At 39.8% G+C, this 24952-nt stretch overlaps 1 protein-coding gene and 1 long non-coding RNA gene across 3 annotated transcripts in view; one reads left to right on the forward strand and one right to left on the reverse strand.

Annotated features, from left to right (window-relative positions):
• The window catches only part of LOC148773412 (uncharacterized), a 207201-nt gene that overhangs the window by 76142 nt on the left and 106107 nt on the right, over nucleotides 1-24952 (reverse strand). The gene's annotated exons all lie outside the window — the stretch shown is intronic.
• Nucleotides 1562-18473, forward strand: SERTM2 (serine rich and transmembrane domain containing 2). Of its 2 annotated transcripts, XR_016036926.1 has the most exons (4): nucleotides 1562-1710; nucleotides 1866-1964; nucleotides 8332-8430; nucleotides 18329-18473. XR_016036926.1 is itself a non-coding variant. In XM_088833959.1 (3 exons), exon 3 carries the CDS (start codon nucleotides 9132-9134, stop codon nucleotides 9402-9404), a length of 273 nt encoding a protein of 90 aa, XP_088690085.1. In that variant the 5' UTR covers nucleotides 1562-1710; nucleotides 1866-1964; nucleotides 8332-9131; the 3' UTR covers nucleotides 9405-10498. The 2 variants fall into 2 exon arrangements, 1 of the variants encoding a protein (XP_088690085.1); XM_088833959.1 differs by lacking the exon at nucleotides 18329-18473 and having other exon boundaries at nucleotides 8332-10498.

Below are 24952 nucleotides of genomic sequence, written 5' to 3' on the forward strand. Positions count from 1 at the left end.
TTCTTAAAAATTGGTATAATACATTATTATGCTATTATTATTATGAAATTGAAAGTGTTAGTTGCTCAGTCTTGTCCATCTCTTTGCAACCCCATCGACTGTAACCTGCCAGACTCCTATGTCCATGGAATTCTTCAGGGAAAAATACTGGAGAGGGTAGCTATTCCCTTCACCAGGGGATCTTCCAGACCTGGGGATCGAACCTGGGTCTCCTGCATTGCAGGCAAATTCTTTACTGTCTGAGCCACCAAGGACATCCCCATTATTATTATATACTATTATTGTTATTAATTTCATAATAAAAATTGTTGATAACCATGAGTTTTTGGATGAACAAGCACTAATAGCGCTATAATATTAGAAAAGTGACATGAGGACATTTAGCTGTTCTTAACCTGGAGGCCATGGAGCACAGAAATTATATGCCTATTTCTAAGAAAGTGGACAGTCCAGAGCTTTCATTAAGTTCTCAAAGCAGTCGAAGACCCACCAAAGGTTCAGAACAACTGCTACAGAGAAAAGAGCAGAGACTTCGGGATAGCGCTCCTTGTTTTCAAATACTGGCTCCAAGCTTATTAAACTATGTGATATACTTCATCTCTAAGCCCTGGTTTTCCTATTTGTAAAATGAGAATAATAATATCCAAACTGCAGAGTTGTTGGAAGGATTAAATGAAATTCTCTACATTAAGTGCTTGACATGGAGTAAGCACTCAAGAAATATTCATCTCCTTCCTCTTGCCACAATATATAAAACGTGCATGCGTGCTAAGTGGCTTCAGTCGTGTCCGATTCTGTGCAACTCTATCGACTGTAGCCTGCTAGGCTTCTCTGTCCATGGGATTCTTGAGGCAAGAATACTGGAGTGGGTTGCCATGCCCTCCTCCAAGGGAGCTTCCCAACCCAGGGATCGAACCAATATCTCTTATGTCTCCTGCATTGGCAGGCTGTTTCTTTATCACTAGTGCCACCTGGGAAGTCCCATATAAAACACAGTAATGGCATTTAAACTACAGTTGGATGAATCGCTCATAATGGCACATGTACCCGGAATAAATATGCCTTATTTAAAGATGTTCTACTTAAAGCTTAGACCCCCCCCCCAATTAGAAACTCAGACCTAGATTCCAAGACTGATGTTAAATCTCCACAAAAACTTCAAAATAAAAGAATTCAGTTGGTGCCTTAAAAAAGTTTCCCAAACCTGGGGAAATATATGTGCACACATACTGTTTATAAAGATGGAATTATTTAATATCACTACATCCTGGCATGTTTGGTTTCAATTCTACACATATATTAATGATTATAAAACCTAAGATGAAAAAAGTCTTGAATTGAGCAGGAGATCTGATTTCCTTAAATGTCCTATGAAGAGGCTTTTACAAAAACAGGGAGTCTTCGCTAATTCTACAGATTCATGAAGAAACCTTGAAGGGGTTAAAGTGGAAGGCTTAGACAAACTTTGCTTCTGAGCTTCTCTCTTATCTCCTCCCTCTCAGGCTCCCAGCCGCTAAGGCAAAGCAGAGCTGATTCACTACCTTTCCCGCACTCTCTAAACTGTTGCCTGAGAAAGAGGAACTGGGGACTTAACTATTCAGGCTGCTTCCATTCAAGTATTCCAGATGGTATATACACACCCAAAGGGACAATTCTCTTGGCTGTTCGGGGTTTACAAGGAGCAGGCATCTGAAACTGCGCTCTGAAGCTGTAAGTGGCAACCGGCGGTTTAAGTCAGTAATAGAGGGTGCTTTTCTCTTTTGCGCTGGGAAGATCTGACTCTTCAGAAGGATGAAAAACAAAGCATATTTTGCATGAACACAGTCGTTTCTCTGGCAAAACAAGGCTTTCTTTCTATATTCCAGATTTTCCAGAGATGTTCCTGAACAACTTGCCCGTCGTTGTAAGCTTCAAAAGGGATCCTTAAAAGGCCAGCCCCATTCATCCCATGAGCCACGAGAAAGGTAAAAGAGACTTGGAAATATGATGATGTTGTTTATGGTGAAAATGCGGTTATTTATCGGCAGGTGTGACAAATCGGCACTGTCTGCCGCGAAAGATACAGCAGCTCTCACTTGAAACGCGCTTATTACTTAATGGCTTCAGCCGTTGAAGAAGCGCTTGCAGCTGGAATTGTTTTTTCACAGGCTCCTGTGGAACTAGATTCTCTAACAGTTCCCACCCCCCTTAGTTTCTCACCCCCACACCGGGCAGGTAAATGCGAACAGAATACGTTAACTCCTGAAAGCTATTGCAAGAGCCAAAACTCTCTTCTGAGTTGTTTCACTGATCATTTTCCTTAGCTATGTGGTGAAATTTCAGCTCTGAAATTCTATAAGCTGGTGTCATTTGGAAAAATACAGAATTTCCAATTATTTCAGAACTTTATCACATTAAAGAAAAGCAAAAGGAACTATGGGGAGCTCCTTGAGGACCAAAACAGGGATCAAGTTGCACTTATCTCTGTATCCCCAGCACTTCCTAGGGGCCTGGTACTTGGTTTGCACTCAAAGGTTTGCTGAATGTGTCAGTCTGAATACAGAACTTTGTTTCTCTTACTAGAAATAAGTTTCACCCTAGGAATCCCTCTCCATGTTGATGGATGGGCAAAGCTTCACATTCCCTTCTCATTTAAAGAAGCAAAATTCATGGTCTGAGTATGTATGTTATTTTGCTTTTGTGAGGTTATATATACTTGCTGATGTTGAACATAATTGGAGACTTGGCATTTCAATGTTCATACCAAAATCATGATTTATTTTTGCCAAGAGTTTTATGTACCAAGTTAATGACAAAACGTACAGTCAGAAAATCAGAGGTGCATTCACATTGCTTGAAGGTGTTTTGATTTACATTAGAAGTAAACCAGATGTCCAGGCTAATGTTGGACATTGGCCAGTTATTAAGTTAATCTCTTTCCATTCTCCCTTCCCCCAATCTCCCCTCCCACTTTCCTTTCTTCCTCTCTTTGCCAGTGTTTTCCTCCTACCCTATCTTCATCTGTGCCTCTTAACCACTCATTTCCTCCTACCTCTTATCAGCACTTCCCACACCCCCCATCACCTTCTCACATTTTTTCCTTCCTTCTTCCCCCCTTTCCTCCATCTCCCTTCCTTTCTTTTCCTAATGCCTTTCCCATTTTCCTATTCCTCACTCTCCTTATCCCTCATCAGCTTTCCATTACTTTTACAAAGACTAGAGACTGATTTTCATTTTATTAGCTTGCCAGAAAAAAATGTAGGATACTATAATCTTACAAAAGTCTTTTCACAATAACCAAATTTTTTAGAATTAATAGAATTTTGGCTTCTTTTGAAATTGCATGGTTGTTTTTCTTTCCAAATGGTCCAGACCTTTTAATAGAGCAATCACATTGTCTGTGCAACTCATCAATTAGTTAGCTAAGAGAGCTATGGCGATCCTGTTTGGAAAGCTTTTATGAGAAGTTGTCACAGATATAGGAACAGATTAAGAAAGAGGACCCCCTTCACCCATATCTAACTTTTCATCTACTCATTTCAAAATCCTTCAGATTTAAGGAATTGAACTGATAGACCTCTCTGAATTAAACAGGATGTTTGGTGTTCTGCAGACTCAGAGGTCTTAAGAAATATATGTTTAGTTTTCAAAACCCTCAAATGAAATGTTTAAAGAAGTTGACAAACTGTATATGAGAGTATTGTTATCTTCAGCTTCTTCAAGCTTCATAGAATTCTAATAAATATTTAATAAATAGTTAGATCTTAAGGAAAATTCAGGGTTGATTGTGTTAGAAGCAGTATTATTAATTGTTAATGAAAAGCATCTATAGACACAACTGAACTGTCTAAAACTTCAGGCCATAAACCCCCTCCATGTAGTTTTCCTTTAAAATCATGGAACTGAAATAATTCAAGAGCAAAGTTTCTAACAAAGTAATTATTCCTTTTTATTTTTTGGCTGTGGCACACAGCTTGCAGGATCTTAGTTCCTTGTCCAGGGATTGAACCCAGCTCCACAGCAGTGAAAGTGCCAAGTCCTAACCACTAGACTGCCAGGGAACTCCCCAAAAGTGATTATTCCTTAATTCTAGGTTATACTCAGAAATTTAAGTCTTCTTTGCACAGTAAGAGATAGAAGAGTTGGGGAGGGAAATAAAAAGGGAGCTTTAGGCACTTCCCCACCCTTTATTATCTATTGAAACAGAGATAACACCATTCTTCTCTCCAAATTGTTAGTGTTAAATGCATTTCTTCAGTCACATCCATGCATTTATTCAGTAATTATTGAGCAGCTATTGTAAACATGGTTATATAAGGGATCACGTGCCTGAATGTATACTCAGTCATGTCTGACTCTTTATGACCCCATGGACTTACAGCCTGCCAGGCTCCTCTGTCCATGGAATTTTTCAGGCAAGAATACTGGAGTGGGTTGCTATTTGCTCTCCAGGGGACCTTCCTGACCCAGGGATTGAACCTGTGTCTCCTGCATTGGCAGCTGAATTCTTTTGCCACTGAGCCACCTGGGAAGCAAATGGAAGGTTGAAAAAGATCCTCAAGGAGTTTATAAATTACAACTTGGGAAAAAACACAGAAAATAGATACTTACAATATTAGGTGAACGTAACTTCTCTAGGAGGGATAGAGAACCTGTGCAAATTAGGATTTGATAAGAAATCAAGGTCAGTTTCATGAGCTCAACTATGAAGAATGGTACTATTTCCCCAAGCAGAGATATACAAAGATAGAAGGAACAGATCAAACAAAAAACATGAAGGCAGGGAAATAGGTGTCAATGAGCATTACAGTTTGATTGGAAAGTAGGGTAGTAGAAGGAATTAAAGTCAGCCAGGACCAGGGCATGGACAGCCTGAATGCCAAGCTAAAGAGAATGGAATAAAGTTAAAAGGTAGTATGTAGGCTACCAAATATTTATTCCTTTTTCATCCTATAAGAATAGTTATAAATAAATCATATAGTGATGCAATGTATAGTAAAAAGCACAAAACAAAGAAGACACATAGCTTGACACTTTTTTTTTATAAAGTTCAAAACAAAAATAAAAATCATAGTGTTTAGGCATGGGGTGTGTGTGTAAATAAAAGCAAGGTAATGATTAAGGCTGAAACTGCAATACTTTGGCCACCTCATGCGACGAGTTGACTCACTGGAAAAGACTGATGCTGGGAAAGGTTGGGAGCGGGAGGAGAAGGGGACGACAGAGAATGAGATGGCTGGATGGCATCACCGACTCTGTGGACATGAGTTTGAGTGAACTCCGGGAGTTGGTGATGGACAGGGAGGCCTGGCATGCTGTGATTCATGGGGTCTCAGAGAGTCGGACACGACTGAGTGACTGAACTGAACTGAATGATTAACAAAATTCAGAATATTGAATTTGATAGGGAGAAGCACAGGTAGGCATCGTGTAAATTATCATTCTCAATCTAACAGTCAGTAGGTTCTTGTTCACAGGTGTTTGTTCATGGGTGTTACTAAGTAAACAAGTAAAAGAGAACCTGGAGGCACCCATGACGACAATGTGCCTAACCAGGGAGTCTGACTTATCCAATGTGTGTACTTGGAGGTCCATGGGAGACTAAAAAGGCAGTATACTACTATTGAGACTTTTCCCACTTGGACGGCACTAACAGTGAGTGTTGATTTTCTTACAACTTGTGTTCTGGAAGCCAGGTGAAAAAAGTAGGCCTCCATGTGGGCTTCTGGGGACTGTCACAGTCCTGACTCTCGGGCGCTCCCTTCTATTTGTAGAGTGGTGCTTCTCAGCCCTGGCCGCATATCAAAACCACCTGAGGACCTTTAAGAACTACAGCTGTTTGGGACCCCCACACACAAACCTACTGTATCAGAACCTCTGAGGGAAGGCCCCAGATAGACATATTTTCAAAAAGTTTAGTAAGTGATCCTAAGGGCAGCAGGGACTGGAAACCATTCCTTGCAGAGTGTACTTAGAAACTCTGAATGGGTAGCTTATCACAAATATAGATTTCAGGGTCCTATCCAGAGAGACTCTGATCTAGAAAGCAAGGGGAAAGGCCTAGAAATCTGCATTTGTAAGACAAATCTTCCAGGTGATTCTGATGAAGGAACTTCCTTCAGAAACACTGCCCCAAAGGTTCCAAAATCCTAGGGCCTCAGGGGGATCACTCTGTGTATTCGTTTCCTAGGGCTGCCATAAACAAAGTACGACAAACTAGGTGGCTTAAAACAGAAATTTATTCTCTTAGGTCTGAAGGCTAGAAGTCTGAAATCAAGACATCAACAGGGCCATGCTCCCTCTGCACTCTGTAGAGTAAAATTCTTCCCTGACTCTTCTGGCTTCTGGTGTTTACTGGCAATACTTGGCCTTCCCTGGTTTGTAGGTGCATCACTCCAGTCTCTGCCTCTGTGTTCCCCCTGTATATCTCTGCCTTCTCTTCTTATGAGGACACCAGTCATATTGGATTTAGGGCCAAACCAGTGACCTCATTTGAACTTGACTACATCTGCAAAGACCCCCCTCTTTTTTTTAATAAGGTCATATTCGCAGGTACTGGGTGTTAAGACTTCAACATGACTTTTTTCCATGACACAATTCCATCTGTGGCACTCTTTTAAATAGTTTTTAAAAGTAGGGTCCCCAAACAACCAACAGAACAGTTTAACTTTGTTCTTTAGCTGGGATATCTAGACAGAAAAACTGATAATTAACTCTCAAAGCTCTATATGCAAAGGATCACCTGAAAATCTTGTGCTTAGAATACGTATTCCTGGGCCTTGATCCAAAATATTAGAACTCAGTAAGCCTGGCGAAGGGCCTAGGAGTCTCTACATTTTAAGTAATGTAGGAGGTTCATGCATCACATTCTTGAGAAAAGCTGAACTTAAGAGAATCAGAAAGGTCGAGAATCCAGTGGTCTGGGGAGAAAGACCTCCCAAGAACAGACCTTGAAATCTGCATTTGTAACAAGCTACTCAGATGAACCACTGCCTTTGGGGCTGGTGTTTTTAGGGATCAAAAGGATACCTATAAGATTCTTTTTCCACTTGTTAGTGAATCAGAAATCAAATAGATGTACCTTTAAGTATTGCAAAAAATGTTTCCTAGACTATATCTCCAAAGACAGTAGAAAGATACCCTGTCCCTTTGCTCTTGTTTCTGTGAACGAGGTGGTAGAGGTGATAGAAGCCATAGGTGATAGAGGCCATAGGTGATAGAGGCCATAGGTAGGTAGGCTAAGAATCATGCAGATTACAGAAAGTACAGTACCATGAGCTAGTAAATATAAACTTTAAGCTTAAGTGCTCCCAGGCTGGGGGAAAATTCAAGATTATAGGAAGAGTAATGTGATTGTTGGAGCTATTTCTATTAATGCTCCTTGGGCATGTTAACAAGTGACAGAACTGGGCTACCTTGTCAGCTTTCTGCCACTATTGCACATGGAAGCTTAACAGGTGATGGTAGTTTATGTTTTGTGTTTTTTTTTTTTAGTCACCTCTATTCAAAATTCATGTTGAGAAAAACAAGCTGAATAATTTTGGAATCCTTCAACAGCAAATAGTTGACCCTATTTACACACTGGAATGTTTTTGCCAATAAAGACAACATTCCATCTTTACCAATAATGAAAGATAAAGTTACTTGCTCAGAGCAAACACACCCTTTCAATTACTTCTGATCTACAAATACTGGGGGGTAGGGGTGTATTCTTACCCCACAGTCCTAAATGATAGATAGAGAACACAAAAACAAAATTGGGGGAAGCCTCCATTCCTGAAAATTCCATAATTTGTTAAAGTGACCCATGGCGCTGGGACCTGGGGTTTGAAAAAACAAATCCTTAGATTTAGATCTTCATTTCAGTGCTAGGCTTTCTCGGTTAAACGAGAGCAGTGGTTTTCAGTCCTGGCTGTACTTTAGAATTTGGGGAACTTTTTAGCAATACCAGTGCTTGGATCCCACCTAAGACCAATAAAATCTGATTCTCTAGAGTGGTGAGCAGGCCCAACTGTGGAGATTATGATTCAGAAAGTCTAGATTTTGTCCCAGGGTCTATATTTTAATAAGTACTTCAGGTAAATTTTATGACCAGTTAGTTTAGAAAACACTGTCTTAATCTAGCCAAGTTATTAGCTGCTGTCCTCTGACTGGAATTTTTCTTTAACCTTGTAACAGGTATACCACTTAGAAAAAAAAAAAAGCATTCAAAATGATAAAAACTCAGGATACCATTTTAAAACTAAATTTCCCATCTAAAACCATTTTGCAATATATCAGTTAATTTTTATTTCAAAAGAAATCACCATCTCTCTTTTTTAGATACCTGAATCTTTTACTTTTGTTTTTCAGGAAAATAAATCTGTTGAGGAATTTGAAGAGTCAGATCTTCTGAGCCTAGACCTACTGCTGTCAGCATCTCTGAGACCTCCTCCATCTGAGAATTACCAGGTCTGACAACACTTTCCCTCCAGCCTACAGTGAGGGATGTCAACAAAACTGTAGAAAAGTTACATTCTCTAGACTTCCAACCCTCAAGCTGTGGCAGTCGGGAAGAAACCTTACAAGCTCCATCCTTATGGGGGATTCAGAAAGACAAGAAGGGCAAAAACTCAGATATGCTGAGCTGGAAACATACAAAAGCTTTTAGAAAATCTCCCCACAGAAGAATCCAATTAAATTTATGTAATTAATTATCTAAACACATTAGATAAGCTACAGATAAAATAGAATGCTTTCTCCCTCCACAAAAAGATAGAAAAAGTCTGATTTAATACTCAGACATACTTGTCCTCATACCAGTATTATAAAGCAGTTTTGCCATATTTATTTTAATCAGTAGAGGAGTAGGACTGTGGAAAATAAAATATTTTATTTATATTTTAAGAAAGTGGTTAAGAAGTTCTGATAAAAAGACTATTTGGGAGAGGGATGCTGTGCTGGAAAATAGAGATGGTGTGGCAACTGCCAAATTAGAATATCATTTTCTTGCTTATGCAATACTGACTTGGCTCTGGTTGTGATTGCTTTGATTGTATATGAGATTGTTAGAAAACACCTCCAGCATATTCAGAGACAGTCTAAGTGACTGTGGAATGCCTCAAGGGCAATAGAAATCAACTAGAAATAGGTACTAACTCAAGTCTTGAGTGATGACAGAGGTGCATTTCAAGTACCATGGAAATCTCACTGGACGGGCCCATTTCCCCACCCTGGCAACAGAGGTTGACACTACTTCAGATAAGTATTCCAACCTGTATATGTATGTGGGCTTATTCCTGAGCCTCTTGGCCATTCTCCTCATCCTGCTCTTCACGATGCTCCTTCGACTCAAACATGTCATCTCACCCATCACCTCCGAGAGCACAGAAAGTGTTCCCCAGTTCACAGACGTAGAGATGCAGAGTCGGATCCCTACTCCTTAAAGCCAGGATGAAAGTGAGCTTTACTGGATCTCAGTGAACCCTTGTATGTTGATGTCCAGGAAAGCTGACTTCATTACATGTAGCTTCCTGTGTAAGGAATCAACAAGCTGTTCACTTAACAAGTTGTTCATCCTTTCCTTGTGTTATTCTTTATCTTGACTCTGCTTGTGGGATATCTAAGAGGTTTGACTCATTCCTTGCCAGGAATATAGGAAATGGCAGCTGCTTGGGAAGGTAGGTTTCCATGGTAGCCAAAGAGAGGCTGGGCCTTGAGCAAACCTCAGATCACAGAAATTCATATGCAGCTGTTGTTTAAAAAACAAACAAACATGACCTGGAAACTCCAAGAACAAGGAAAATTTGCCTTTGAAAGGGTTGATTGTTCGAAAAGGTTACCCCAAGAAAGGAACAAGTTTTAATTTAGCAGTTAGACCCAAAAGAATCACCTCTGGTTACATGAACTTAACTCATGTTGGAGGTTAATGGAAGGGACCACAAACCCTTTCCCAAAAAAGCAGTGATTTTATCAACTATGGCCATCGGGTTTATCCCAAATGAAAGAAGAGTCTTTAAAGACACTGTTTCAATTTTAAAAGCAATTTTGAAAAAGTTTCTAGTGAACAAACTCATCTAGAGAGGGAAAATATGCATTTTATATCTGTGTTATTACTATTACTGGACTTTTAAAAACTCTGATAATGGTAGATATATTACAAAAATCTGGAACAATGAGCTTCCCTCAAACCAAGGGAAAATTAAGTCAAAATATGATAATGAACATTATATGATATGTGCACCTTCTTTGCCCTTTTCTCCTTCCCCATCACGCTCCAGGACTGAGTTGCACTCAAATTTAAGCTTTGTTTAAAGGTGGCCTTGGCAAAGAAGACTCAACTGTACTTTAAAGCAGAAATGAAATAGTCTTGGTATTCTGTTGTTGAATGATTGTGGCTTTGGACAAAACACTCAAGCCTGGGGTACCAGGTTTTTCTTTCTGAAAAATGATCTGAGAGTTATTCAGTCATCACTAGACTCCTCTTAGATCTAAGAAAAACAGAGACAAAAGAGGAAAGGACTAAATAATACCCTCCAACAAATCTTTATTGAGATCAGTGTCCTCAAATGTCACATTTGTCTTTCCCAGAAAATGTTCCTCCTTTCCTGATCCCTGCCAAAAGATGAAGTGTTTCACTTATTACCTATAAAAGAAATATACTTTGAAAAATTCCATTCTCATAAACAGCCCTAGTGTGCCAGTAGTGGGAGACAATTTGATTTTTTAATAATTTACTTTCCAAAAGGGATCCAAAGGAAATGAGTACTGTTTACAATTTAGAAATTAGAAGACTGGTCATACTCTTGCCGCCAAAGAACTAAAACACTCATGTTAATTTCTACCTGCTTTTAAAAAAATCAGTTCTCGCTTACACCTAAAATATGGTCATCAAATTTCCACCAGGTGCTCCCTTGGGAACTGTGACAGTGAGAGAGAAGTGGAATGGGTGTTAGGTTAATGGCACCTCTACCAGACATGCTCTCGAGTTTGTTACCAATTTAGATTGGCTCCTTTACTTTGATCTAAATCTAGCATGATGCTGAAATTCCCAAGTGCTTTCTACTTTTATACACAGTCATTTGCCAATACTCCCCTCTCCAAGGGGCTACAAAGTGTGAAATCCCCACATGCAGAGCTAAACTTAGCAGCAAGCCTGCCTCTGGCACACCTGTTACAATAGCGCACTGTAAGAGATGGCAGCTGCATTCTGTACCACTCGGAAGAGATGAGCAGGTAGGCTAAGAATCGAACAGGGCATGCGCTTCCCCTTTTGGCATTGTCATTTCCAAAATGCAAAGTGATTCATATTATTTCATTTGGGGGTTTAAGTTGTCTTCAGTCACACCCAGAACCTATGTACCCTTTAAAATGATACATTTTGGCAGCCATACATGGACTTCATCAAAGGAGGCCAATAAACCCCAGAACTTCTTAAGGACACACATCTCTCCTCATTCCAGGCTCTGCCTTTTGTGCTCACAGTATTTGAATGCACTTTACAGTTAAGAAGTCAGCGACTGGATAAATGAAGGAACTGATTACATTTTCAACAGCAGTGAATAGCAAGATACCCAATGCCTTGTTGCTGAATCTGATGAAGAGACAAACTGCAAATGTAGTCCCTGCCCATCTGATCTCCCCAACCCAGATTTCAGGAGTTTAAAACTGCTCCTTAATCACTGACTTGGATGAAGATTCCTAATTTATGATTAGGTTACTCACCTGGAAAACAACCATCCTCTTTCATCACAACCACCCCATGGGATCCAGATCTTCACTGAGCATTAACCAAAGTACATGGCACGGATTGCACTAAAATAGCAGCATAACCCCTCACAATTTCCAGTGATAACATAAATGGAGATGTATGTATGCAGATGTGTCATTATGGTGACACACATGGTATTTAGTGTTTGGAAAACCAAACTGTTTTCATCATAGCAAACCGTCTGTAAAGAAAACAACTTTTCCATTCATATTCATTTTTATTAAATCCCCCAATGTATTAATTAACATATATTACTGCTCAAAGAGGCAGCTAGAGCAATCAATGGGCATAATTTGAATTTATCCATCTATGCAAAGTGCTGACTAGGCAATTCCCGCCCTCACCCCCACTCTCCAAAAAATTGCATGTTAGCCTAAATGTATATAAACAGATAGGTTATTTACATATAGATGTCCTTTGTTTTAAGGTAAAAGAATGAGTCTTCACTTTTTATTACACTGAATCACATGAAATTGGCATTTATGTAAATAAAAAATGCTGAAATATCAGCAATTTCATATAATTCAACAAAACAAAAGGACTCACTACTTGAATTCTTGAAATAGTAAACTCTCCTAATATGTTTAACATAACTCAATTTCTAAAAATGTACTTTGCATACATTTTAGAATCATGTGTTGTATAAACCAAGGTTTATCGTAAAAGGTTTGTGTATTATGTATTATGTACTAGGCAGGAAATATTAAGGTAAATCCAGTAAAGACAGGTTCATTCAACCTAACATTTCCATCTATGCCAAATCTGAAGCTTTGGACTCATAAATGAGTTTGACCGCTGCAGACCCCATCATGCTTACTAAGTAGGTAAAACAGGTTCATTTAATGCAATGATGTAGTTATATTTAGTAATACATCTTATTCACCTGCATTTGTATAAAAGAAGCACTTTTTAAAACAAAATGAGTTGTGTGGAAGAAAAATCAGTTTAATTTAAAATCATTAATATTTGAAATAGGCTTATATTGTATATATGAAATATAATATTTGCATGTCATTTTTATTGCCTGCAAAATAAGTTCTGTTTGGCTTACTGATAACAAATATCTATTGTCTGAACAATATAAAAAGTATTAGTCTCTTCATCCCAATATAAACTGTAACAATTACAAATTTGTGGTATTTATAATTTTGAAGTGTCATTTTTTTCTTATTCGCCAACCTTCCAATTTTTATCTTCTCCCCACTTGCAACGTTATTGGTGTGTTTGTTTCTTTAGTAGTGAGATGTGAAAAATAGGTAATGACTACCAGCCGCCAGTGAAAGTGACCTGAGGGGAGAGTGAGATAAGGTATCTCAAGTAGCAATATCATGCAACATCCCCCACATTGTGGGATATTTTTATTGATGTATCTTCCATTTCCTACTTTGTTTGTTTCTCAGAGCAACCCTGTGAGTAATGAATGGAGGTATTATGAAGTCTGTTTTACAAAAGAGGACATTCTTACAGAGAGATTGGTGAGACATTCTTGGATACACAAAGGCCAATCAAGAGTACACTGCCAAAAAAAAAGTATACTGCTAATCTTTGGACTCCTAGTTAAATACTCACCTCATAAAAGTATCTTACTTTCTAAGCACTGAATAGATATTCCAAAGCTATTCATTCTGTTACACTCCAAGTTCTACAGAAAATTACTGAGCTCTATAAGTGATTATCTACTCCCCATGCCCAAATTCAGAACAAAGAAACAGAATTTTGCCATCTCATAAATCATTTTATAGCTGCAGCAACACGTATTTAACAGGCATTAGAGAAGTTTATACAAAGTCAAACCCTGCAGTTCTACTTTACAGGGAAGAAGTAGAAATATAGATGGGTTATCTACCCACAATGCAAATCTTAATCCTTTGATCATTTGACTTAATGTTCACAGTCAATGCAGGCTCTTCATATACATGACTATGATCTTTCCCATCCTAGAAATGAGAACATCTCCTCTTAGGAAAAATAACATTCTTATAAAATTGTATAGTGTTTTAAGTGTATGCAGCTATTTCATTTGTGCTCTTTAATAAATGTGGTGGCATTAAAAGGGAGAGAATTACTGTGGAAGTTCCCCTAGCCATAAAGAATGAATTGTACTTATAGAAAAAAAAGAGACCAAAATGTGGAACATATGTAGAGTGGGAAAAGAAAATGCACATAATAAATATAGGCGAGAAGGTTTTGAAGAATAATTTGAGTAGTTCCAGGAATTCCAATTCATTTTTCACATCAAGTATCTATTGATTAAATCATACACACACCCGGTGGAGAATGAGAGAGACAGATTATACAGTATTCTAAGCTAGGGGATCTGAAGTTTGCAATCATGAAGTTTATTATCTGACAAAGATGATAAATACCTAAATTCATTCATCCATTCAACATTTATTCAGCACCTACTGTATGTGCTAGCAGTGAAAACAGGACACACTAGGTAGGCCCTGGTGAAAGTTGCAGCCTACTGGGATGGACATCTCGGATCAGATAATTACGACACTGCTGTGTTATAACGGAGAAGTATAGTGTGCTTGGACACATACAAAGTGAAGGGCATGCTGCCTAGCCTGGCCTAGAGTGTCAAGGAAACTTTACTGAGATGATATCTAAGCTAAAATCTAATGGGTGAGTAACAGAGCAAGCATTCCATAGAGAGAACAGCGTGTGCAAAGATTCTGAGGTCAAATAAACTTGGCATGCTTGAAGAAGCACAGTGAGTGAGGAGAAGTCTCCAGAAGGCTGGAAAGGTTGATAAGGACAAGAACATGCAAGGCCTTTGAGCAATGTTGTGGATTTTTAACTTTATTTTAAGCACAGAGAAGATGAGAACTCTGATAGCAGTGTGGAGGATGGACTGAAAAGGGTCAAGAGTGGACACAGGGAGACCAATTAAAAGGTTATGGCAGTGGTTCAGGAGAAAGATGGTAATACTTTAGACTTACCACCATCCCATCGAGTGGTAGTGGGAAAGGAAATAAAGGAAAGCAAATAACTTTAGATAAATATAGGTGATAAAGGGCTTCCCAGGTAATGCTAGTGGTAAAGAACCTGCTTGCCAATGTAGGAGACATAAGAAACACAAGTTCCATCCCTGGGTCAGGAAGATCCCTGGGAGGAGGAAATGGAAACCCACTCCAGTGTTTTTCCCTGGAGAATCCCATGGACAGAGGAGCCTGGCGGGCTATGGTCCATAGAGTCGCAGAGTCAGACACCACTGAAGCAACTTAGCTTGCAGGTACACATGGGAGATAAAGTTAGCATTACTGGATGACTTGGATCAGTGGAATAAGTAAGAATGGAGAATCTAATATGATTTACTGGATTCTGGTTTGAACAAAGGTCTAGTGACTCTATTCATGGAGACAAAGAACACTGGAGGAAAATCAGATCGAGGGGGAGATGGATTTTGTTTCGGATATGTTTAATTTGCCTTTGAGACATCCAAGTGCAGATGTTGAATAGGCAATTGAATATACAGGTCTGGGGCTCACAAGAGAGGTCAGGGTTGGAGACAAATTTAAGAGGTGTTAATGGATGAGATTCCCCAGGGAGGGGTTGTAGCGTAGACTGAATAAAGAATGACTGTAATGTATTATAGAATACACCCAAGTATTTCTCCCTGTTTTTGGAGGGTCAGTCACTTGTCAATCAGGTTTGGAAAGATTATGTTTAATGGTCCTCAAACTGAGGCAGATTGCCTGGAAATACTTGGTAGCAGGAGAAGAGTGAGTCAGAGACAAACTCCTCTCAGGAGAGGGAAGACTTCAATCTGAGGAGACCAAATACAAACATTAAGTAAAAAGGTTAGGAGTGGTACCATAAATAAGAGGAAAATAGGGCTAATAATTTGAAGCCAGAAGCCAATGAAGCAGTGGTGCTGCTGCTGCTGTCACGTCAGTCGTGTCCGACTCTGTGCGACCCCATAGACGGCAGCCCACCAGGCTCCCCCGTCCCTGGGATTCTCCAGGCAAGAACACTGGAGTGGGTTGCCATTTCCTTCTCCAATGCATGAAAGTGAAAAGTGAAAGTGAAGTCGCTCAGTCGTGTCTGACTCCCAGCGACCCCATGGACTGCAGCCTACCAGGCTCCTCCATCCATGGGATTTTCCAGGCAAAAGTACTGGAGTGGGGTGCCATTGCCTTCTCCGAATGAAGCAGTGTTGGTACAGAACAAATAGAGTCCTGAAAGTTCGCAAGGAACAAGGGTGGGTTGTCAAACATAGGTATGTGATTGTATTCATCATGCTCCTGGCAGGAAACAGATGGCATTCTCATAAAGGAGGAGTAAAGAAATTCTAAAGAATGGACCATCTACTAAGTGGTGGGTAGGATTAAGGGATTCAAAGAGACAGCAAAGCACCCATGGACTAGCAACTGCAGGAAGCTACAACCAGTCTTAGGCTTGAAGGGGAAAGGGGAGGGAACTGTTTTTAGAATCTGGCATGTCCTGTAGTCATGAGAAAGAAATTAACAATCTATGACCTTAGCTAAATAAGCAAAATTGTAGGGGGATAGAGGATTAAATACTCCGAACACTTTCTCTTTCACCTTCATCTGCTAGTGCAGACTGAATCCACCTGGAAACAAGAGGACAAGCAAGCCAGGGGATGCAGTTTGTAGAGGCCAGCTTGCTAGAGCAAAGAGCAGGGTGGAGAAAACGTGTGAGAATGGATCTGGAGAAGGCTATATAGCACAGAAGTAAGTAGGCAAGATGGGATGGCTTAAAGATCCAACTTGAGGTTTACTGAATACTATTTTACCATAGAAAAGATAGAACATACTACAGATTTTCAAAGGAGGTGTATCATTCAGAGACCAATCAGAAAAAAAACAGAACCACTCTAGCTATTTCAAATAGAGGAAATTTAATACAAGGACTTGATAATGCATGCAATAGAAGACAAATGGGGATAGTGAGACAACCTCAAGATCAGCAGAAGCAGAAAGCTATCACCAAACCTAGGGAAATGATGGGAGGAGGTAATGTTACCAGAAACCAGAAGTAGGACCCTCCTATGCAGGGGCCTGCCAGCAGGAGATGAGACCACAGTCAGGGTGAAATCTGGGACCTAAACAGAAAGGGCTCTTTAGTAGGAGCTACAACCATGGAGAAGAAAGATGCAGAGCATGCTGTGATTGAGTAATAATATCTTTTGTGGTGAAGAGGGTAATGAAGGCATGCATGACACATATCTTTCATTACGGACCTAGACATATTTCCTTATTTCATGACTCTGCAGCATGAAGATGTAAAGTGTTAATGTAAGATTGAGCTGGGGGCAGCATTTCTCTCAGAAAGAAAACTGTCTTTATCTGGCAAAATACTCCAAGAGTGCATCTTATTTATGGAAATATAATCCTCGGGGCATAGGTGATTTGGGCTGGAAGCAAGGAAAACATGGATAAACTGTAACATAAGAAAACAACATATATTCGAAGGGCTGTTGGGTATGAACTACAGGTGAGAGGTAAAGAATACAAAGTAGACAGAGGACCTAGCAACATGGCAGGAGGTTAGAGGCCAAGCAGAAGAGATAACCAGTCAAGATTCTTCCCTCAGAAGAACTTTGAAGAACAGCGATAGTTAATGTTCTAGACAATCCACGTAGTCTGAACATATTGACACTTTGGTAAGGGAAGAGGTTGTGATGGTATCTTGCATGGTGATATGGTACAGAAAAGGGACTATACACACAGAAGGCGGAATATTGTTGGTTAAAATAGGACTTGGATCTGAAGGTAAGCAGAAACATATGGCTTTCCTTTACCCCAAACTTTAAATACTGTAACTCATTAGATGCCTGGAGACTCACTAATTACACATCTAAATCAAACCCTTCAAAATTTAACACTTCAGGCTAACAGAATATCCAATACTTAGTCACCAGTCTAATATATTTGTAGGTGATGCTGAAATCTATCTTATTCTAACATTATTATTCTCTAGAGTTCTGACTTGTGGATATAGAATGTTTTAGAGAATAAGAGATACTGATTTCTAACTTTTGAAGACTTTCCACATTGGAGGGATGGGAAAAATTTGCTTAGTTTGAAAAGACAGAACTCAGACCAACAAATAGAATTTAAAAGGAGTAAGGTTTATAGGAAAATAACTTTGGCTCACTGTGTTTCTAGTAACCGAGAGTCTCCAAAATAGAACAGCTTTTCTTGTAGAATATGGTTGAACCAGTTCAAACAGAGGCTGATGACCATATCAGCGATAATGATAATGTTAATAATAATAGCATATTTTGAAGACATTATGCTATGTGTTAAACTCTCTAATTTTTAAAATGCATTTTTATTTAAGCTTAAAATTCTACAAAAAGTATTATTACTATCCTCACTTTGCCTACAAGAGTATTAAAAGGTTAAATAACTTGCCCCAGGTCACACAGCTAAGAAATGACACAGAAATGAGATTCTAAACCACAGCCAACTGACTCCAGAACTGATATGCTACGATTATGCTATGCTGCTGTGCTATGCTCAGTTGTGTCCAGCTCTACGACATCATGGACTGAAGCCCGCCAGGCTCCTCTGTCCATGGAATTTTTCAGGCAAGAATACTAGAATGATTTGCCATTTCCTCCCCTAGGGGCTCTTCCTGACCCAGGAATTAAACCTACGTCTCTTGCATCTCCTGCATTGTCAAGCAGATTTTGTACCACTGCACCACCTGGGAAGCCCTGCATTATGCTATACTGCCAAGCAAGTGTCTATATGGTGCCTAGGAAGATGACCTGGGGAACTTCTAATTTTAAGATTCTATATGTGTATGTGAATAAATATGTATATACAATATATGATCTGTGTGTATATATGCATCTTCATACATATAACAAAAGAGAAACTCTTTAATCCATGTAAAAGATGAGTAAAAGATGGCCCTCTCAATAGAAAAAATCAACAAAAATTGAAATTAATACAAACCGAGAGGTGGTTTATAAAATTTTGGTTGACAAGACATGGGAAGTGAACAAGTCCTATGAAGTTGACAAGGTTGATAACTTGTTATGACTGGAATGTAGTGAAACATCAATCACCTCAATCACAATGTAACTGGACCATCTGTGATGTTGAATTAGAAAAAAAGAGACCTACGTGGCATCTTAAAAAATGGAGACAAAGAGTTGGTCTTTGTTTATGAAGCAACAGTGCTATATTTAGACATTATTAACTATTTTAAGCCTACAGAAAAATGCAAGGAAATGTTAGGAAAGATAAATTATTTTACCTGTAAACCTATTATCAAGCTTTGATGAGTCTTAACATATTGCTTCAGATTTTTAAAGAGAAATAAAATATTACAGGCAGAGTTGAAGCCCCTGTATACTTCTCCTTGATGCTATTCCTCTTGTTCAGTAACTAAGACATGTCTGACACTTTATGACTCCATGAACTGCAGCAAAACAGGCTTCCCTGTCCTTCACTATCCCTCTAAGTATGCTTAAATTCATGTCCATTGAGTCAGTGATGCCATCCAACCATTTCATCCTCTGTCGTCCCCTTCTCCTCCTGCCTTCAATCTTTCCCAGCATCGGGGTCTTTTCTAATGAGTTGGCTCTTCACATCAGGTGGCCAAAGTATTGGAGCTTCAGTTTCAACATCAGTCCTTCCAATGAATATTCAGGGTTGATTTTCTTTAGGATTGATTGGTTTAATCTCCTTGCTGTCCAAAGGACTCTCAAGAATCTTCCCAAACACAACGGTTCAAAAGTATCAATTCTTCAATGCAATGCCTTCTTTATGGTCCAACACTCACATCTGTACATAACTATTGGAAAAACCATAACTTTGACTCTATGAACCTTTGTCTGCAAAGTAATGTCTCTGCTTTTTAATACACTGTCTAGGTTTGTCACAGCTTTTCTTCCAAGGAGCAAGCGTCTTTTAATTTCATGGCTGCAGTCACCATACACATAGATTGTGGAGCCAAAGAAAAGAAAATCTGTCCCTGCTTCCACTTTTTCCCCATCTATTTGCCATGAAGAGATGGGGCTGGATATTGTGATCTTAATTTTTTGAATTTTGAGTTTTAAGCCAGCTTTTTCACTCTCCTCTTTCACCTTCATCAAGAGACTCTTTAGTTCATATTCTCTTACTGTCATTAAAGTGGTATCATCTGTATATCTGAGGTTGTGGATATTTCTCCCAGCAGTCTTTATTCCAGCTTGTGATTCATCCAGCATGGCATTTCTCATGATGTGCTCTAGGTATAAGTTAAATAAATAAGGTGACAACATTTAGCCTTGACATATTCCTTTCCCAATTTTGAACCAGTCCATCGTTCCATGTCTGTTTCTAACTATTGCTTCTTGATCTGCATAAAGATTTCTCAGGAGGCAGGTAAGGTGGTCTGGTATTCCCATCTCTTTCAGAATTTTCCACAGCTTGTTGTGATCCACACAGTCAAAGGCTTTGGCATAGTCAATAAAGCAGAAGTAGATGATTTTCTGGAACTCTCTTGCTTTTTCGATGATCCAACGGATGTTGGCAATTTGATCTCTGGTTCCTTCGCCTTTTCTAAATCCAGACTGAACATCTGGAAGTTCTCGGTATATGTACTATTGAAGCCTAGCTTGCAGTGCTTAAAAGGCTGAAAATAATGAAATGACGAGGAATCATATTTGAAATATTCAGATGTTACAAACTATATAATACAAGCTTGAGAGTTTCCTATGCTGGTTCGCAGGCTACATTTCCTATTTTCTGATGGTGTGATTTTCTTTTATTAGTTCAGAGGCCAAAAAGCACAAGCCTCTGAAATCAGTAAGAAGCCTTTTTAAAGGTATATGCAAACTTCAGACTAATTGACAGTTAACGTCTAGTAGAAGATATGGCGACCAAGAGAGAATAATGACCTACAGATTACAATCAAGTTTTAAATCAATTACTTAATAATATGTAATATTATTCAGAACGGTTCTGCTCTGTGGTCAGAGTAGGCATTTCCTGGGAGCTTGCTAGAAGAAATGTAGAATCTCCACTCCAACCCAGGCCTACTCTAGCAGCCTGCACTTTAACAATATTCCCTAGTGATTCACTTGCACATTCAGTTTGAAAAACGATAATATATTACAATATTCTAGAATGAAAAAGACTAAAATAATATCAAGGCTGTATATTGTCACCTTGCTTATTTAACTTATATGCAGAGTACATCATGAGGAACTCTGGGCTGGAAGAAGCACAAGCTGGAATCAAGATTGCCAGGAGAAATATCAATAACCTCAGATATGCAGATGACACTACCCTTATGGCAGAACGTGAAGAGGAACTAAAAAGCCTCTTGATGAAAGTGAAAGAGGAGAGTGAAAAGGTTGGCTTGAAGCTCAACATTCAGAAAACTAAGATCATGGCATCTGGTCCCATCACTTCATGGGAAATAGATGGGGAAACAGTGGAAACAGTGTCAGACTTTATTTTTTTGGGCTCCAAAATCACTGCAGATGCTGACTGCAGCCATGAAATTAAAAGATGCTTACTCCTTGGAAGGAAAGTTATGACCAACCTAGATAGCATATTAAAAAGCAGAGACATTACTTTGCCAACCAAGGTTCGTCTAGTCAAAGCTATGGTTTTTCCCGTGGTCATGTATGGATGTGAGAGTTGGACTGTGAAGAAAGCTGATTGCCGAAGAATTGATGCTTTTGAACTGTGGTGTTGGAGAAGACTCTTGAAAGTCCCTTGGACTGCAAGGAGATCCAACCAGTCCATTCCAAAGGAGATCAATCCTGGGTGTTCATTGGAGGGACTGATGCTAAAGCTGAAACTGCAATACTTTGGCCACCTCATGCGACGAGTTGACTCACTGGAAAAAACTCTGATGCTGGGAAAGGTTGGGGGCGGGAGGAGAAGGGGACGACAGAGAATGAGATGGCTGGATGGCATCACCGACTCTGTGGACATGAGTTTGAGTGAACTCCGGGAGTTGGTGATGGACAGGGAGGCCTGGCGTGCTGTGATTCATGGGGTCGCGGAGTCGGACACGACTGAGCGACTGGACTGAAATGAACTGAACTGAAAATTAGAAAATGAAAAGCAGACTACAAAATTAAAAAAAAAACAGTATTGATGAGCCCATGACTTGATAAAATATTTTTGGCACATTACTCTAAAGTCAGAGCTTTCTAAAGTTGTTCTTAGTGTATTGAGGGATTTGGGGGACAAAGGAGAAATGCAGAGGGGAGAGGTCAAGGCTAGACAGGGAAATGGTAGGCAGCCCCATCCCTGAAGGCTGAATGGGTCGTGGTGACCTAGTATTTCCATTCCCTGGTTCAGAACATGCATTCAGTTCAGTTCAGTCACTCAGTCGTGTCCGACTTTTGCGACCCCATGAATCACAGCATGCCAGGCCTCCCTGTCTATCACCAACTCCTGGAGTCTACCCAAACTCATGTCCATCGAGTCGGTGATGCCATCCAGCCATCTCATCCTCTGTCGTCCCCTTCTCCTCCCGCCCCCAACCTTTCCCAGCATCAGAGTCTTTTCCAGTGAGTCAACTCGTCGCATGAGGTGGCCAAAGTATTGCAGTTCCAGCTTTAGCATCAGTCCTTCCAATGAACACCCAGGATTGATCTGCTTTAGAATGGACTGGTTGGATCTCCTTGCAGTCCAAGGAACTCTCAAGAGTCTTCTCCGGCACCACAGTTCAAAAGCATCAATTCTTCTGTGATCAGCTTTCTTCACAGTCCAACTCTCACATCCATACATGACCACTGGAAAAACCATAGCCTTGACTAGACGGACCTTGGTTGGCATAGTAATGTCTCTGCTTTTTAATATGCTATCTAGGTTGGTCATAACTTTCCTTCCAAGGAGTAAGCGTCTTTTAATTTCATGGATGCATGCATTACAAGCTCTTCTAATCAAAGACTTATAGATTTACATCATAGCTTATTTCAGATTTTGAGAGTATCGCTTATTTTAGACCCTTTCAGCTAACAGAACAAAGAAATATATGTATGTATAATCATGTGCCATCTATTTACTTGTTCAGTTCAAGTATACATGTGTAACAGTATCAGGATTGTTAACCTATACCCCTACAAGAAAGAACACTATCAACTAGATTACAGTGCCTTTTTCTTTTGCTTTTAGTCTTGCAAACTCCATTCATTTCCAAAGTTACTTAAGTTGGGGATCTTAGTGAGGTGGTTTCATACATTTGTAATAAAATAAGATTGTTTAGTCAAATTCTGCATTCCATTCTTGATGTAAAAATGTTTTTTTAAAATATGCATACATTGATTCACTTTTTGTGCTTTTAACAAATACGTAGTGTCATGTATTTACCATAACATCATAGAGAATAACTTCACTGCCCTAAATAACCCTCTATGCCTGGAGAAAGAAATGGTAACCCACTCCAGTATTCTTGCCTGGGAAATCCCAGGGACAGAGGAGCCTGGTAGGCTACAGTGCATGGGGTCTCAAAGAGTCAGACGTGACTTAGTGACTGAGCACAGTCATTTTTTTCTAATATCTAATGAAGTTTTTAAAATTATTTTAATTGGAGGATAATTTCTTTACAATATTGTGGTGGGTTTTTGCCATACATCGACATGAATCACCCACAGGTGCACATGTGTCCCCCCATAGTGATCCCCCTCCCACCTCCCTTCCCCTGGGTTGTCCCAGAGCACCAACTTTGAGTGCCCTGCCTCATGCATCGAACTTGCACTGGACATCTGTTTTACATATGGTAATATACATGTTTCAATGCTACTCTCTCAAATCATCCCATCCTCGTCTTCTGCCACAGAGTCCAAAAGTCTGCTCTTTACATCTGTATCTCTTTTGCTGCCGTGCATGTAGGATCATCGTTACTGTCTTTCTAAAGTCCATATATATGCGTTAATGTACTGTATTGGTGTTTCTCTTTCTGACTTACTTCATCTGTATAATAGGCTCCAGTTTCATCCACCTCTTTAGAAATGACTCAGATGTGTTCTTTTTTTTTTTTTATATCTGAGCAATATTCCATGTACCACAACTCTCTTATCCATTCCTTTGAGCACAGTTATTTTTAGGAACAGTGTAGGTAGGCCACACTGGTTTAATATCTTTCTTTCCTACTTGGCTGTCTGCTCCACAGGGGCACAAGCCCTCAGGTTTGCTGTGCTCACTTAGTGTCTGGATCCAACAAATGGCAAAATAAAAATAGAAGATGGACCCACCCTCCCAGCAGAGCGTAGGGTGCAGAAAGAATACACTGGCAAGGAGATGGCATTCTGTCACTCCCTCTTTTTCAATTGCTCTCTGTAAATGTTGCCATGTCCCTTTAAGCCCTACTCCTGGTTGACCCCTGCAGGCCTCCTTACCCTCTGCCCTGAAGTCATCACAGTGGCCACATGGGTTCTGTGGGGGCGGGGCCCTCTGCGACATCACCAAGGGCCCAGCCCTGCCTGGTCCTCAGTCTCCAGGCGCCGAGAGCAGACCAGCACACCAGGAGCCATTTCCTCTCAGCTCACCATATGGTCCCTCAAATGATTCCTGTGCTTTTCCATGGGTGTTACCTGTGTCTATGCCTTAATGTTTACTTCTCTGAGAGAGAAAGCCGAAGAACTCCAGGGGAAGGTGCTCTGTGGAGGACACTTTCTAATTTGACAGAATCTACCAGAGCATGCCCAAGACTGTCTGGAGATCACATTGCTATGGCTTTTCTTCGTTGTGCTGATGTATGTGACAGTGAAGTTGGTAGGAGAGCGTGGCAAGAGTAATGTTCAGACTCCTGCTGCTCATCCAGGCGGTTCATTAGGCTCCAGGAAAGAAAAAGGAAAAGGCTTCCTCCAACAAAGACTGTATGTTCGATACCTTAACCCTGCTCAAGATGGACCTTGTGAAATTTGTGTCCAGTGTGCAGAATCTGAAACTCGCTATGGCAACCGACGGTAACGTCAACCCTCCCAATGTTGAGGTTCCTGCAGATGCACACAATAACATTACAGTATATGAGCTCTCCGGCAACAAAGACTCCGATTGAGTGGATTTGTGTGTCAAAGTGGAGGAGAAATAGTTGAGTGTTGACAAACTCTATCCAAACTAATGAAACTATTCTGAAGCAAAAGAAAAAGCCTCTGATATTTTTTATTAGCTCTAAGTTTTACCTTTCCAAAATGTAGTATAATTGGCATCATGCAACATATAACCTTTTCCAGACTAGCTTATTTTACTTAATAACATTCATTCAGGTTTCATCCATTTCTTTTTGTGATTT

This window comes from Moschus berezovskii, chromosome X (assembly GCF_049115385.1).
Source record: "Moschus berezovskii isolate FMDL1 chromosome X, NW_MosBer_1.0, whole genome shotgun sequence".
NCBI classification, from domain to species: domain Eukaryota; kingdom Metazoa; phylum Chordata; class Mammalia; order Artiodactyla; family Moschidae; genus Moschus; species Moschus berezovskii.

Coding starts and splice junctions, on each gene's coding strand:
- SERTM2 (XM_088833959.1), top strand. CDS start 9,132: ATGACAGAGGTGCATTTCAAGTACCATGGAAATCTCACTGGACGGGCC.